This window comes from Drosophila novamexicana, unplaced genomic scaffold (assembly GCF_003285875.2).
Source record: "Drosophila novamexicana strain 15010-1031.04,08,12 unplaced genomic scaffold, DnovRS2.1 tig00001059-arrow-arrow-pilon, whole genome shotgun sequence".
In the NCBI taxonomy this organism is placed as follows: Eukaryota; Metazoa; Arthropoda; class Insecta; order Diptera; family Drosophilidae; genus Drosophila; species Drosophila novamexicana.
In genome coordinates this window covers 3,719-19,311 of record NW_020824837.1, presented here as the reverse complement: position 1 = coordinate 19,311, position 15,593 = coordinate 3,719, and the positions used below count along the sequence as shown (strand labels likewise).

General features: G+C 43.9%; 2 protein-coding genes across 5 annotated transcripts; both read right to left on the bottom strand.

Annotated features, from left to right (window-relative positions):
- Positions 1-194: 194 nt before the first annotated feature.
- On the bottom strand, positions 195-7,335 carry LOC115766011 (lysine-specific demethylase RSBN1L). 4 transcript variants are annotated; one of them, XR_004018173.1, is made up of 10 exons: positions 6,918-7,335; positions 6,497-6,788; positions 6,129-6,415; positions 4,289-5,365; positions 4,081-4,221; positions 3,880-4,019; positions 3,030-3,169; positions 2,553-2,843; positions 867-2,493; positions 195-778 (listed from the first exon to the last, which is right to left on the bottom strand). XR_004018173.1 is itself a non-coding variant. In XM_030709784.1 (10 exons), the coding sequence occupies exons 2-10, from the start codon at positions 7,035-7,037 to the stop codon at positions 959-961; spliced, it is 4,023 nt and encodes a 1,340-aa protein (XP_030565644.1). In that variant the 5' UTR covers positions 7,038-7,047; positions 7,176-7,335; the 3' UTR covers positions 195-958. The 4 variants fall into 4 exon arrangements, 3 of the variants coding, with proteins under 3 accessions (XP_030565644.1, XP_030565643.1, XP_030565645.1); XM_030709784.1 differs by having other exon boundaries at positions 195-2,493; positions 6,918-7,047; positions 7,176-7,335; XM_030709783.1 differs by having other exon boundaries at positions 195-2,493.
- A 773-nt stretch (positions 7,336-8,108) lies between these two features.
- LOC115766012 (tubulin polyglutamylase TTLL4) lies at positions 8,109-14,409 on the bottom strand. Its single transcript, XM_030709786.1, has 7 exons — positions 14,307-14,409; positions 13,133-13,789; positions 11,688-12,141; positions 10,538-10,918; positions 9,900-10,086; positions 8,657-9,836; positions 8,109-8,290 (listed from the first exon to the last, which is right to left on the bottom strand). Exons 2-7 carry the CDS (start codon positions 13,760-13,762, stop codon positions 8,120-8,122), a joined length of 3,003 nt encoding a protein of 1,000 aa, XP_030565646.1. The 5' UTR covers positions 13,763-13,789; positions 14,307-14,409; the 3' UTR covers positions 8,109-8,119.
- Positions 14,410-15,593: the final 1,184 nt, after the last annotated feature.

The window sequence follows — 15,593 nt, the reverse complement described above, 5'->3', positions numbered from 1 at the left end:
ATATTTTAAAAACCTTTCCGGCTGCAATTTACGGATACAAAAGGTGTACTTTTTTGTTGAATTGGTCAAGTTAAGGCCGATTTTGTTAATTTCGGAAGATATTTATATTATATATATTTATATTTTATTTTATTTTATATTTTATATATTTTTTATTTCTGTTTCATCTTGTTTTGAAATCATTTTATTTATTTATTTTTCTTCTGACCATAAAAGATGCTTTTTCACTTGCATTTTTGTACGATCCGAATCTTTATTGTTTCTTCAACGTGCATTGGCTTTAAGTCTACATTTATATATGTGTGGTATATATATATATATATCATAATTATTGACATATGTGTCTGTGTCTGTGTGTTGTTGTGAGTCTTCCGAAAAGTCGTTAGGAAAAAGTCGCAAAATTAAAAGATTAATAACTGGGCGCATTTTGCACTTTAGTTTGACTTGTAAAAAATACGCGGCCAATGTGCGCGCACATTATGCTAATATACAGATTTATATATAACCATATATATATATATCAAAGTATCTCAAAGTTCTTCTAACAGTTGCCAATGTTGTGTGTGTGTGTGTGTGTGTAACTTAAAGTGCCTGCGGTAATAAATTAAAAAACTACATGTCTAAAAGTAATTTTTAGCATTTTTGAGCTTACATCAACTACAGTTATCAAATATAATATATAAGGGGCGGCACGCCCCGCCCCTTTTGCTATATACAATAAACGATTTTCGGGCCAACCGTGAAAGCGCCCGCTTGCGTTAGACGCCAACAACGTGGCCTCATCACGTGGCCAAATCGAAACAATTTACAAGAAAAAAAAAAAAATAGTAATAATAATAATAATAATAAACAATTTGCAACAATACCTTTTCCATTTTCTTGCCTATATAGCTGCAATTATTGTGGCGATGTGACGGACACCGCCGGGAGAAGCCTCTGGGCTGCTGGCAGCGCACTCTCAGTAGCTGTTGTTGGAGCTGGCGTAGGAGGACAGCGATGGGTTCGCGTTGGTTGCCGTGCTGCTGCTGCTGCTGCTGCTTCCGCCGGCGGCGGGCGCAGTGCTCGCGGCTGAGGCCGCGCTGCCCGAGCTGGAGCTGGAGGAGCTAGTGATACTGGGCTTATTGTCCATGCTGGCCATAATGGAGCCGAGCAGATCGACTGGCGTTACGGCAGTCGCCTTGGCTGCAGCTCTGCTGCCCGTTAAAATGATCTTGTGCGAGGGCAAATTGAACGTTTTGTAGGTGGTGCTGATGGCTGTTGTTGTTGTTGGTGTTGGTGTTGGTTTCTGGCTGTTGTTGTGGCTCTTGGCTGGTGGTGGTGGCGGCGGCGGCGGCGGTGGCAATGGCATGGGCGGCAAGGGCGGCGTCAGCACCACAGCCGAGAGGCGACCCACGAGCGGCGTCAGCGTTGCAGCGGGCAGCACAACTTTAACAACTTGTGATGGTGGTGGGACGGCGGCAGCTGCTGCTGGCAAGGGTGGCTGTGCGAGGCGCACAACTGGCAATGTGGGCGTGGGCGTGGCTGCTGGCAATGGAGCTGGTGCAGGGTCTGGTGGAGGTATGTCCAGTGGTATTATTTCCTCGCACAGCTCTGTCACCTCCTCCTCGTGATCCACCACCAGCTGCGGCGTGCTCTCCACAATTAGCTCGTTGGCCACATCCTCAACGGGATCGGGCGCCGGCGAGACGGGCGCCACGCAGCAGGCGACTTCGGTTTTGCTGGGCTCATCGGATACCATTTTGAGCTGTATTTTGATTTCGGGCTCCTTTTGATTCAGGCTATTTACGTACGCTTCGCGATGGATGAAGGGCTTCTGAGGCACTAGGGGCAGCGGCGGTAGCAAGGCAGGCGGCGGCGGCGGCAGAGGCGTGGCAGCAGCTGGTGGTGCGACAGGCGCAGCACTTGCCACTGCTTCGTTGGCCAGGCGCGGTATTTTTGCTGGCGTTGGCATATCCATTTTATGCTCCGGCTTTTTGCTGCGCTCCTTTTCCTTTTCCTTATCCTTATCCTTATCTTTGTCTTTATCACGATTGGACTTCTCTTTGTCCTTGCTGCATGGCTTGGCATGCTCCGTGGCCGCCGCTTTGGTCAGCTTGTATTTGTGTTCCAGAACCATTTTGCGCATGTCTATCTTGGAGTCATCTTTGCTCGGTTTCTTTTTGGGCGTACCACTGCTGCCGCCACTGCCGCTCCCGCTGCTGTTGGTGTTGTTGGTCTGTTGCGTGGGCGAAGCACTTGCCGAGGAGGCATGATCATCCTGGCTGCTTTCGCTGGAGCGACGCTCCTTGCCATCCAGGTCGATGAGCTTGCGCTTGGCCTTGCCGTCGTGTGCGCGTTTCGAGGGCGTCTTCTTGCCGGAATCATCGTGGCCAATGGGATGGGGCAATATGGTTTGTTTCTCTTTGTAGTGCGGCGTCTCGGCCAGCACCGGATTGTTCTGCTCATTGATTACCTCCTGGCCGGGATAATACTGACGCAAGCGCAGATGCCAAGCTAACAAGAAAACAGAACATTAATTGCGTTCCCAACTAGGCCAAGGATGAGCGCCTTACCTATGCTCGTCACAGCCGTCACGGTGCGGAACTGGTGTATAATGTTGCGCGGCAGAAAGTAGATATCATTGTCGCACAGCTGGATGCGGGCATAGCGGATGCCGTCGCGTCGCAGCTGATTCAATTTGGCATCCTCGATCCACTGCACGCACTGCGAAATGGGCGGCTCGTGCAGATCCAACTGGAGCATCTCGACCAGCGTATTAAAGTCCTGAGCGGCAAAGGCGACCACATCCTTGGTGATGCGATTCTGGTCATATGATTGTCCACAGTGCACCGCCTTGAGTATGCCTGGGAAGATGCGAAGAGTTGACATTAGAAGATGTATAATGAGTAAAAGAAGTAGAGAGATTTGAAGAGGAAGTTAATATGCGCAGCTAAAGGAAGCGGCATAGCGAAAGGCTCACAAACAAGCACAGTTAGAGAAAGGTTGAACGCATTTGGAAATTGAGATGCATTTTCATTTATAGAGCTCACCAACTGCAGCGGTCGTGATGCGTTCGTGTCCATGTCCGACATGATCCGCGTGCGCCTTGGTCCGATCCTCGATCATGGTTTCGCGTGCCTCCGACAAACGCGGCAGATACTGCAAATTGCGCAGCTCATTAATGCGTGTACTGCAAAGCAAAATTGTTGAAATTAATTGACGATAATTAAGAGAAATGCAAAAGAATTAAGATATTAATTTATGGCTTAATTTTGTATTAGTAAGAGCTCATAAACAAATCGAAATGATGTCTTTCTAAGAAGAAATGTAAGTTGTTTATCCTGATTTTATATTAAATATGATATCTACTATTTTTATAAATAAAAGGGCATAAAGGTAGTTCCTAGTTTAAAGCCCAGGCTAAAGTATGGAAGTCGGAAGGCCTAAGCTGAAGGCGAATGTTAAACTGATAAAATTTTGGTTTAAATTAGGGAATAAAAAAATGTTGAACAAATATTTTATAAATTATCTATCCCTACTAGTTGCTAATATAAAATATAAATAACAGAAACAATTTTCTTTAAATAATGTTCTTAAGATAAAACAATATTAAAACAACATATAATTTAAACAAGGTCTAAATATTCTGTGTATCTATATAAGTTATCTATATTAAATATGCATAAAATTAAAATTAATAATTAACAGATTTTATATTTATTACAATTATATTTATTTACAAAATGAATCAAATAGTTACAAGATTTTAAAGCTATTATTTTTCTTTGTATAACAAATAAGAACCAAAAAGGTTTTTAAGCAAGACATAATTTTGAGAGTTTTGTTTAGTAAGTTTCTATAATTATGAATTGGTAAATTTTGAAAAAAAGAGGAACTTACCGCTGTCGCTTGAGGGGCGTCTTGCTGTTCAGCTCGGCGGTGGGCACCAGCTGCTCGCCAGCGCGTATCCACAGGATGGGTCCATCGTTCGATTGACGCGGATCCGTTTGCAGTATGGAATTCACACCCCAGGGCATTGTCTAAAGGTTGTGGATTATTAATTAAATTTAACATGTTTTAAAGTATATGCTGTGTATTTGCCTTGCGCAGAAAGGGATTCTGTTCGATGCGTCCCAGAAGATCCGGAAAAAAGCCGCCCACCTCCTCATGCACTTTGCCCACCAAACTGATCTGATGCAGCGGTCCATAGCGAAAGGTGCCCTGGCAATAATTACGCACCACCTGCAAGCGAGAAAGAGAGAGAAGGATTAGTGTAAAAGCCTATTAATAGATGCAGTGCGTCATTCACCTGTTCGTTGTACTGGGCCATCGTGCACGTCTCGATGTCCGAGTTGCGTCCCAGCACGCCCGCCTTGACCGTCAGCGTCGAATAGTTCTCGGCCATGTGCTCGAGCAGATCTGGTATATAGCGTGCGGCATCGTGCACAATGCCCATCACATGATGTGCGTAGCCCTGCTCATCCTCGGCAAAGCACACGCTAAAGAACTCATCCACCAGCTCCTCCATTTCATGCGGCGGCAGTGTGTCGATTTCATGCTGATAGAGATGCACCACCGAAGCGCCGCCATTGGGATATTGTTCCACTTGAAAGTAATGACCGTATTTGAGATTTTCAAGGCCAGCGGGCGCTTTGCGATTTGCCATGGGCTTGGGCAAAGAGTTGGTCTGCCAGGCACCAGCAGCGGGCGCATGCTGGATGCATTGGACGCCCACGCTGCTGCGGCGAATCTTGGAGCGCTTATAACATTTGGAGCAGTCGCGCGATGAAAAGGATGATGAATGCCGTGACGAGGAGGACGATGACGACGAAGTCGATGAAGTCTTGTGATGGCTGCTCGACGAATTGCTGGAGGAGGAGGACGAGGATTTGCGCACGCTGCAGCTGGAGGAATGATGATTGGCGCTGCTGCTGCTGCTGTTGTTGTTGTTGATTGTTTTTGGCGCCGGCGATGGCATTAAAATGGAAGACGATTGACTGCTGCCATTGCTGCTGCTGCTGCTGCTGTTCTCCTTGGGCTTAGCTGCCTCGGCGCCAAAGCTCAGCTGTCGCGTGACCTCGTCGCGTGTCTTTATCAATGTTTTGAACACATCGCCATTTAGCAATGGCTTCGTTTCCATCGGCTCCTTTTTGATTTCGGTTTCCGTTTTGATGTCTTTGCTGTGGTTAAGTACCGTCAACGCGCCACTTTCCTTCTGTGGCTCCTCCACGATCGACTCTTTCTCCCGATCCCGCTCCCGCTCCTTCTCCTCTTTAATGACCAGCAGCTTGTTGGAGCTGTTGTTGCTGCTGCCGCGACTGCTGTCCGAGCTGCGGCGACGATCCGAGTGCGAATTTGATGAACAGCTCGACGCTGACGATGGTATCTGTTGTTAATTATAATTGTTATTATTATATTCGAACTAAACGCATATTAAAACAGTTGTAGCACATCCAGCTTGACTTTAAAGAACAACTTGAGCGTGTTTTACAATATACAATAATTAATTTAAAGAATCTTATTCATCAGCTAATTAAAATGGTTTGAATATGAGGAGACACGGCTAGCTTTGGATTGCAGAAGTTTGAATACTTTTTTAGATAGATTGGGAGAATTATGCAGCTGGTAAATTGCTTAGTTTCTCGCAGATATCTTGCAATTTTTCAACCGTTTTCTTTTTCTTTCTTTAGAGTAATTTGATACAGCTGCAGCTTTTCGAAGACTGCATTTCTTATAATTGCAGTCAAAAAGCAATTCTATTTTTCTGTCACCCAAAAAATTATCAAGATTTTGCCATTAGCTTTTCAGGTTTAAGCTAAACTCTGCTGACCTAAAGGCTTAAAGTAGCCTTAAATTAAAAGAATAAGTAATAATAAATATACCCCTATATTCCATTTACATAGTTAGCGACTTTTCTAGCTTCAGAGTTGTCAATACAGCTATTTTCTAGCTAACTATGCACATTTGCAGCTGCTTTTAGAGGCACAGTTTAACTGAATTTAGCTTTTTTTTGACAACTCAATGACATACTATTTGCAATATGGCTATTTATAGCGGTTTTTAACATTGGATTCGGCTACTTTTTGTAGCATCAGTTGGCCACACTGTCTAGGACACACTCTCTCTCTCTCTCTCCACATTGTATTTACCTTCTCCCTTTCGCGCTCCCGCTCTCTATCACGATCGCTTCTGTGTTGCTTTTTGTCTTTGCTCCGCGAGGCGCTTGAGGAACTGGAACTCGATTTGTGGTCGCTGCTGTGACGATTTGTTGTATAGGATTTGCTGCCGCTGGAGCTGTTGCTGCTCTTGAGACTGTTGCTGTTGGTTTCGCGATCCTTGGCGCTGCTGCTGCTGCTGCTGTTGCTGCTTGTGTGGCGCTTATCATCATCGCGTTCGCGTTCCTTATCTTTTTTCTTCTTCTTGTGATTGCGCTCTGCTAAGGGCACAGAAAATTGCATCAAAACAAAAATAAGAGAGGTGTGCGGGGGGGGAAAAAGCTCTTGGCAGCTCTGCTCACCCGTTTTGCTGCTGTCCGATTCGGCGGCTGTCGCTGCCGGCGCCGCTGCCGCCGTCACTTTGACACAATTCGTTGTTGTTCTTGCTGTTGCTGTTGTTGTTTTTGTTGTGGTATTTGCATTGCCATCGCCTGACAGCTGCTCTTTTTGTTGTTGTTTAGTTTTAGCACTGCTCTCGTTGTTGTTATTGTTGTTGTTGTTGTTGTGCATGTGCTGGTGCTCTGTGCCCAACACTGTGGCCCCTTCTTCGCTCTCCAATTGCGCTGCTGCGTCGCTGCTTATCATAGTCTGTGTCTGCATGTGTATGTGTGTGTGTGTGTATATGTGTTCGTGCATATGTGGAATGGATAATAAGTAAAGTATTAGGCGCAAAATTTCGTGCGGCAATTTATGACGTCGCCGTTCTCAACGACGTCAACTTACCGCTGTCTGGGGCACTACTGCGGCATCGTTTGGGCTTCGGGCGGTGTCCTGGCACATGGCTGGCAGCGGCAAAATGTTATTTTCGCCATCAGCGCCGCCGCCTTCTACTGTGGTTTCCATACTGTTTGTACTGGTGGGTGTTCGTTTTGATGTGTGTGTGTGTGTGTGTGCGCGTGTGTATGTGAGTGAGTGTGAATATCGATTTGCAAGTCGCTTGCCGTCTACGTGACGCTACTCAGGAAACTATCTAAAACTCACGCGCAATTTGTTGTTGTTGCTTGCCGTTCACTGGCACTTGCATTAGTATTAGTGACCGGGCACTTGCGCGTAATTCTACGCTTGCTCAGTTTTTAATAACAATTTCGCGTTTTCGTTCTAGAACGAGCCGTCGTCGTACATCGTGCATTCATTGTTTGCCTTGCCGATAATTTAGGGTTGTCGCATCTTCTCTTCGCCTGGCTATGCATCGATGGGCCCGTCGCGTGCAATATTGCGATGATATACGATGTATCGATACTCTTTTATTCGAAATGGCAAACTTGTGCAAATTAATTTTTAAAAATATCGTTGCACTTTAATTTGCGCATTAGGGTTTTATATGATTGATACACTTCTTGAAAAATAAGAAATTGCCTAGTAAATTTTATTTTTGTTTTTAATTCTTTTAAAAATGAAAAAGTATACTAAAATGTTTGCATAAATATTGTAGCTAACGTATATGCGTAAGAGCATGATCTAAATTCAACAAGTAGTTACTCCCAATTGTTATAAAAATTAACACTTAGTTTTGTATCCATTTAAAAACTTGAAGTATTCTATACAAATTGTACTTTTTAAGGCGGGAGCAATATACAGAAATAAATTACACTATTTAACAAAATTTACTTACAATAATATTCCGGTACAACCTGATTATATCGATTATTTTTATCGATAGTTTGTCGTTAAGTTGCGAAGGCCAAGTTTGTTTCGAAAAGCGCAAATAAATGAAGATGTTAATATGTTGAGTAGAAAATATATTAACCAGAAATGTTTTAACTTAAATTTTGCAGGAAATTCAACGTGAATTAAAAAGAAGACTGGAGTTATTTTTGTTAATGTTCTTATGTTGCACCCACACGAAACAACAAACAGAAAATAACTTTGGTTTCGCTTAATCGCTCATTCAATTTAGTCAGTCTTTCGATTTACTTTTTTTTTTTTTAATGAATATTGGTCGGTTCTGGACTTCTTGATTTGTAGCCCATGGCAGCTTGCATTGCTGCATCACTGCTCTCAGCGGCTTTAATAAGCGGTAAATTTGTTGGATTATCCAGAATTTCTTCCTTTTTCACATGCAGCATGTCTATCTCGGTAAGGGCAACATTTGGTTCCTTTAAAAATAAAAAAAAAAAAAATAGAAAAGTTGGACGAGCAGCTGATTCGGAGTTTTATATTAGATTAAATCATTTGCACCGATTCAAGCTCTTAATCAAACCGGAAGATATTCAAACTAACCTGGTTTGATCTACTCTACGCTAGCAACATGTTCGAGCTCGAACAAAGACAAGTTCGAAGGGAGCTCGAACCTGTTTTATCGCTCAAACTAACCAGTTTTGATCTACTCTACGCTAGCAACATGTTCGAGCTCGAACAAAGACAAGTTCGAAGGGAGCTCGAACCTGTTTTATCGCTCTGCTTGAACGAGTATCTGAAATGCGTTTGAATTCAATGAAGGGGGTCTTTTTAATAATATTTACCTTTTCCATGGCTGCTTCGGAGACCTGCAAATGATATTTATCCTTGCAGAAGCGCGTCAATAATGCAATGCCCTGCTCACGATTCTTGGCGTACTTGGTCTCCCAAGCATCCAGCAGGCGGTTATAGTAGCGCGCATTCTCAAAGTAAGGCAGAAATACATGTGTGCCCTGTGTGGGAAAGACGCGCTCCAGCGGCTTACAGCGTGCCAGCTCGTCCTCGGCAACGATCAGGCAACGGACATCGTCTGGCAACAGATTGTCCAGTATGGTGTCCACATACTCCTCCCGAAACTCAATGGCACGACTGGTGAAATGATTGTGCTTGCGCACCTCTTCGGCTGTTAGGCAGGTGGTAAAGATGCGTTTGTCGTGGACAAGCGGTCCCTGCATCTGCAGCTCATCAAGTATCTCCTGCTGTTGCCGGTCATTCAACTTGGGCGGCACCTGATACAGCGCCGTATTGAGCACGGCCTGTATCAGTGGACCCTTCACATGCAAATCGAGCGGCAGTTCCGAGTGCAGCGACGGTGATATATTTATCTCGAGCAGCCAGGGCACCAGATTCTCATCGAGCAGCACATCGAAACCGAATAGCTCATAACAATTGTAGCGGAAATTCACATTTTGCCGATACATACGATTCAGGCCAGATTCGCCCGAGACAATGCCCCGGATGACCAGATTCCGTAACGTTGCCCACAGGCGTTTCGTGTTAACGCCCCGATTCTCCAGGCAGGACCATAACGATTGCAGTGTCCACTTGTGTCCCTGACACGCATTGAAATCCTCGTTTTTCGTATAATTTTGCGAAAACTTATTTATGCTATAGTTGGTCAGATGCATGCAACGCTCATCCAGATTCCCCAGCTCCGAACTGTACTTGACCGAAGCGAAACGCGCCAGCCCATCCTTAAACATATAGATGCGCAGCGGATTTATGGAGGTCAGCACCACATACAGACGCATATCGAATTTGTTGTCATTGATCAGCAGCGGACGTTCGATATACTTTTGGACCACCAACGGGCGATCCTTGGGAAATTGACTCCACTTGTTCACAATACGTATCCCGGTGCCCCGTGCACTGGCCGGCGGCTTAACAATCCATTTGGTCAGCTTCGATGCGTTCTTGGGCCACACCTGACGCAAATTCTCCAGATCATCAGGCATTATGTACGATCTGCGCAGAGTTCAGTATGTAAGACGTATTCAGTTTAATTAAATTTCTTTTAGCTTGACTCACTTTTGCATAATTCCAAATTCCTTTTTGCCAAACTTCTTCATATTGTTGGCAATGCTGCGCCACATTGTGTCCTTGCGTCCAATGCGAAACGAGCCGGGCATATGGTTATATTTCTGATGCGAGCGTATCGTACGAAAGCCTGGACTCTTCATGTGCTTCTCCCACACAGCCATCCAGTCGGTGGTGTCTGGTTAAAACGAATGTTAATTATTATATGAGAGAGTATATGACACGGTTGTGCCAGGGCTAAGTAATTTTTTTTATATTAAGGATAGTTTTCCACCCGTTTTGTAAATGGGTGAAACGTGTATTTGAAATCGATCAGACGGAATTTTAAACGTTGCCCAATTTTGCTGGTAAATTTAAAACGCCAATCAGAAATCTTTAAAAGTGATTTAGAAACCAATCGGAAAACAAAAAGATTACAGACAACTGTGCTCCGCGTATTTTCCACACTTTTGGGTGGAATTTAACAAAATCCCGTGCTCTTACGCAATTTAATAAAAGCTACTGCTGAATAAAATCTTTAAGCTTTCAACATATCCACAATCTGTCCAAAAGTCCGTCAGCATTGTATATTTTGTAAGCGGGATAAAATATTTTGAACCATTTTTCCGGGCATGGAATGCTATGCTTACTTTTGATAATGCGAAAGCCTGAATTGAGCACAACGCGTTTTACAATCTTTGGCATAACCGGGCTGAGCTTCCATTTGAGCACACGATGCAGTGTAGCCGGCATCGGCGGCCCCTTGTCAGCATGCGATGTGAAATTCAAATAGGGCGGCACATTCGGGAACAAGCTGGGTGACAATATCGACTCTGGCTTAAAGTATACAGATGCTTCAGAGTCTGTTGTATTTGTGGTTGCCACCGAAGCCTTGGACGGTACTTTATCCAGTTTAAGGCGAATATGACGACTTTGGCTCGTCTCATCATTGTCGTCCTCCAGATAGAACGGTGTGCCCACATAGTCCTCATCCGAATCCGAGTCGTCGTAGCTGGTAATTTCATCAATGGCTGCACGAGAGATGTATGCAAAATATTAGTTTAAATACGGCTTTGCATATATATTATATATTAATCCATTTGCAGTTCGAAGTACAATTAAAATTTACACACAAAGTGCAAGCATAATTTCCACGGATTTTCCGCAAAACGGAATTAGTTCGAAACGAATTGGAAGTCCAAAAAAGAATTGTGATTTGGATGTTCAAAGTCGTATTAACTTAAGTAGAGCTATAAAAATAAGTTGAGAACCGATCGGACGAAATTTCGCCTAGAAGTCCGCTTAATCCCCTTTTTTTCCACGAGCTGTAGTGGATTTCAGAAAAGGTGTGACACAATAAATTTGCTGTTATTTTTCACACTTTTGAAGAAGAATTCAAATTGATTTTTGCCTTTTCTCTATTATTTGAAGCCCAAGTTTCACGCTAAGTGGATTTTCCGGAAACTATGAAAATTCGTTTGAAGCGAATTGCAGGAAGGATAAAAGAAAGTTTCAATGCAATTGCCTAATTGTGGTGTGTGGATATTTAAAATCGTTTTATTAACTTTTTAAGTTCAGCTATAAAAAAATTAATTTAAAGTCGATCGGACGAAATTTCGCCTAGAAAACTTTTTCCACGAGCAGCAGTGGATTTTTAGAAAAAGTGCGAAAGTGCGTATCAAATAAATTTGCTCTAATTTTTGGAAAATTTGCCAAAGCCGCGAATCACTGTTTCAGCAATCGGTCAATCCGTCAGTCGGCACATAAATATAGTTTTATATAGATGAAAATAGAAATTACCAGCGCAGGGATCATCATCGTTCTGGCGTCCTTCATGATTGATGCTCACACATTTGTTCAAGGAGACGCCCATATAATTGCTTGAATGCTCACCGGAGGCGATACGCGAATTGATGCACTGGAATGGCAACTGCGATGGCTGCGCATAGAGCGAGGCATAGAGCGATGTCTCCAGGGCCGAGGCAGCTGATTTGGTTAGACCATTCTGTGTTAGTATCTTGCTCTTCTCGTCGTGCTGCTGTCCATTTAGCATGCTGCTGCCATGGAACGTATTGACAACAATCTTGCTGGCGGCCTTTATCGTTGTCGCACTGGAGCTGCGGGCCAATCCACTTCTGGGCGGACTTGGGCAGGCCGAGCCGATGTTACTGGGACGCTTACAGCTGCTGCTGTTGCCGCTGCTATTCGTTGCATTTTTGGCAAGAGCATCCTCACGTGCACGCTTTAAAAGCATCTGTGTGTTAGCATTGCAGCCAAAAGCGGGACGACAGATGACAGGCAGCAGCCAGAACAAACGGGCAACAGGCAACAGGCAGCGGTAGCACATGCAACAAAGTGGAAACATCAAACATTTAACATTGAAAAGCATATACGGCAAGCCGTACATTTATTAAGCGTGCAGAAGTAAACGTGAACTTTTATCGTAACAGACTCTACGAAGAATTAAGAAAAAAGAATAGAAATGGAAATGGCCAAAGATTTAATACTCTTGCAGAGATTTATATATCAGATATGTTAGTTCAGTTAGTTCAAAGCAATAATACTCGAAAGACCTAGACCCAAAGTAAGCTTTTGCCTGAATGCAGTTTTTGTTTACTTGCTTTTGACATTTGTAATTCCCAAACAGTTAAAGCCTCGAAAGAGACAAGAGGCTGCTTGTTAGCCTGAAGATAATTGTTGAAGGTTTGCTGATAAAAGCACTGAGAGGTTTTTGAAGTAAAGAAATATGCAGACAAACTATATATGAATCAAAAACTATATATGAATATACGATATGGAAAGACAACAGTTTCTATGCAGAGGGATAAACATTTAAGAACTAAGAAGGAGCATGCTTCAGGCTTGATTATGAACAGAGTGTTAACTAATACAAATGTAGCTGAGTTTCTAGTTAGATCAAGATCTAAGAAGGATCATGCTTCGTTTATAAATACAACATTAACTAATACAAATGATCCCTAAATTAGTCAGCCATAGAGCTTAGTATAAACGCAACGCAAACTAAAGCAAATGAAGCTGAGTTTCTCTTAAGATCTTTGGATAAGATCTAAGCAGGAACATGCTTAAGGCTTGATTATGATGGGTTTCTTTTGAGATGCATTGATAACAGCTTTGTATAAGGAGGCTAGTATAAACACAACATAAACGAAAGCAAATGTAGCTGAATCTCTTATAGAATCTTTAGAGGACAGTTTATATATAGAGAGCTCTGTTTGGCTACGCACCTGAACTTTCTTGTACGGCTCAGATTGGAGCACGCCTACAACTGGCGCTGGCACAGAGTTCAACTTGGGTGTGATACGCGACTGTGGCGGCGACTTAACGGGCGCTGCAGTGGCAACGGCAGCAGTTGAAGCCTCCGACGTCTTTGAACGCCTATTTGCCGCTGATGATTGGATTGTGGATTTCTGCAGTTGGCCCCTGGCCGATTTGGATGCAGTTGTTATTGTTGCTGTGGCAGCAGCTGTGGCTGCCGCCGCCGCTGCTGAGATGCCTGAGCTAGCTGCTGTTGCCACCGAGGAGTGGCCGGCAGAGCTGCGCATATGATTGGACAGACGCTGCGTTCCATGGGAATTATAATTATGTGATTGATGCGACGATTGGTGTGCGGATTGATGATTATGATGTGCCAGCTGCTTGCACATGACCAGCTTGTCTTTATAGAGTTCGACCTCTTCTAACCAGGACTCGTGAAAATCTAAGATCTCGATGCCCTTGCCACGCGACTGTGTCGCATGATGTCGCGATGCCGTATTCTCCTTTGTGGCCGAGGACGCGGCAGCGGCAACATTGGCTCCTGTCGTATGTGGACGCATCGTTGGCGTTGTCCTTTTCTCAGTTGTGATCTGTGCCATAGGTTTTCCACAGAAAATTTTGGATAACTGCAAAAGAAGAAACCAAATTCATGAAAATTGCCTAAGAAAATGCCAATTTCACGATTTGTTTGGATTATGTGATGCGCGCCAATTACTTCAGCCAGCTACTTTGGTGGATCTCTGGCTGTTGCCGCTGCCGCTGCCGCTGCACGTTGTCAATGAAGCTATTTTCGATATGGCACAGCACCAAGATCAACGCCGCACGCCCCGACGCCGCCGCCGCTGCCCTCTGCATGGCACTTCTCCTCGGATCGCTGATCTCGTTAAAAGACAATTGAAATGTGCAGCGTATCAATGGAATCAAGATCGCTGGGCGTTGGCCAAATTATAAAAGGCAACAAAACAAAAAAACAGATAGCGTTTCTCTGCGCGCCTTTTCAAAATCCAAAAGCGAAGCGCGCGCAAAATTTCCGCTGCCGCCGCTGTTGTTGTTGTTGTTGCCGCTGCGCAGCCGGCGTGGCGCTGTATTTGTTGTTGTTGTTGCTGTTGTTGTTGTTGTTGTGTGGAGCCTGCACGCACTCACCTTTTACATTTACACGCGCACACGTAATTTTGTAAGTGTAGCAAAGCAAGCAAACCGAAAATATGTCGGCGTTTTGTTAATTAGAGTACTAGATCGACAAAAAAAATAAACAAAAAATTTTCTTTTTTTTTATATTTAATTTCAAACAAAAAGCCGGACAGACTACAGACAACAACAAACTTTATAAATGTGACCGGGCTTGGCAAAATACTGAAATGACAAATCGTTTTGTGAACGTGAAAAAATACTGGAAAAAAATGCGACAGGCAGTGCGGCCCAACAAAAAGTGTGGCCAAGCGAACAGTGCTGCCCAGCCACACGGCGAGTGTTTAAGCGCGCATTTAAATACAAATTCGGGTGCAGTAGTCGAAAAATGTTCATTAAAACTCGATATATATCAACTAAATTAAAACAAACATCAAATGATACGTCAATTAAATGCAATTATGTTGCGTATATGTCAATTTGATGAGCCATAAATCGTTTTTAGTGCCCGGCACATAAATCAAGCCAAGCGCCTTACCTGCGAACACACACCGCGCACACCCGTAGCCGCTGCCGACCTACATGAGTGTAACGAATGCTCAGATCAAACGCCGCTCATGATGAAGACATCAACGTTTCAATTTGAGCACCTTTCGCTGCTTGTTTGTTCTTCTGATACCCTGTAAGCATAGAGAAAGGGTGTGTAACTGGCGGGTGTCGACATCTTTGGGGCTATAAATTATATATATTCGCGATCAGAATCAAGAGTCGAATCGCGCTAGTTATGTCCGTCAGTCAGAGAGAACAACCTTGTTTTGTGAGAATATTTATATTGAATTTCTCCCTCTCTACACTCTCGATTCCAGGTATATATACACACTAGAAGAATTTATAGAAAAGAACTAGAAGAAAATATAGAATAAGAATTTATATAACATGCTGCGAGGCAATAAAAAAGTAATAGTTTTTTATAGCAGCTCAGCTGGTTGGCTACAGGGTAGCTGCTAGTCAGGCATGCTTGAGCATGCACTTGTTTGTTTTTTTTTTCTTGGTTTTTTTTATTGATTCTGATGTACAAAGTGATTTATCGCAGATCCTGCGGCAAAACTCTCTAAACTCAAAAGCACTGCAGCTCGGACCATCAGAAACTGACGGAGGCAGAGGCAGGGGCAGGGGCAGGGGCAGGGGCAGAGGCTGGTCGTCGATATGAATCTGTCGATAGGTTGCGGCGGGCATTATGAGCGTTTAAACGGCACTCGAGGCACCGCCTACAAAACGCGTCAACACCCGAGACGAGAGACG

What these genes read in the sequence shown, in the direction of transcription:
- LOC115766011 (XM_030709783.1), bottom strand. Translation starts at nt 7,037, where the DNA reads ATGGAAACCACAGTAGAAGGCGGCGGCGCTGATGGCGAAAATAACATT. An exon ending in AGAATCCCTTTCTGCGCAAG is followed by an intron (nt 4,020 to 4,080) that starts GCAAATACACAG and finishes CACAACCTTTAG; the next exon opens with ACAATGCCCTGGGGTGTGAA. An exon ending in GACGGCTGTGACGAGCATAG is followed by an intron (nt 2,494 to 2,552) that starts GTAAGGCGCTCA and finishes TTTTCTTGTTAG; the next exon opens with CTTGGCATCTGCGCTTGCGT.
- LOC115766012 (XM_030709786.1), bottom strand. Translation starts at nt 13,762, where the DNA reads ATGGCACAGATCACAACTGAGAAAAGGACAACGCCAACGATGCGTCCA. An exon ending in AGCCGTACAAGAAAGTTCAG is followed by an intron (nt 12,142 to 13,132) that starts GTGCGTAGCCAA and finishes GCTAACACACAG; the next exon opens with ATGCTTTTAAAGCGTGCACG. An exon ending in CGATGATGATCCCTGCGCTG is followed by an intron (nt 10,919 to 11,687) that starts GTAATTTCTATT and finishes TCTCTCGTGCAG; the next exon opens with CCATTGATGAAATTACCAGC.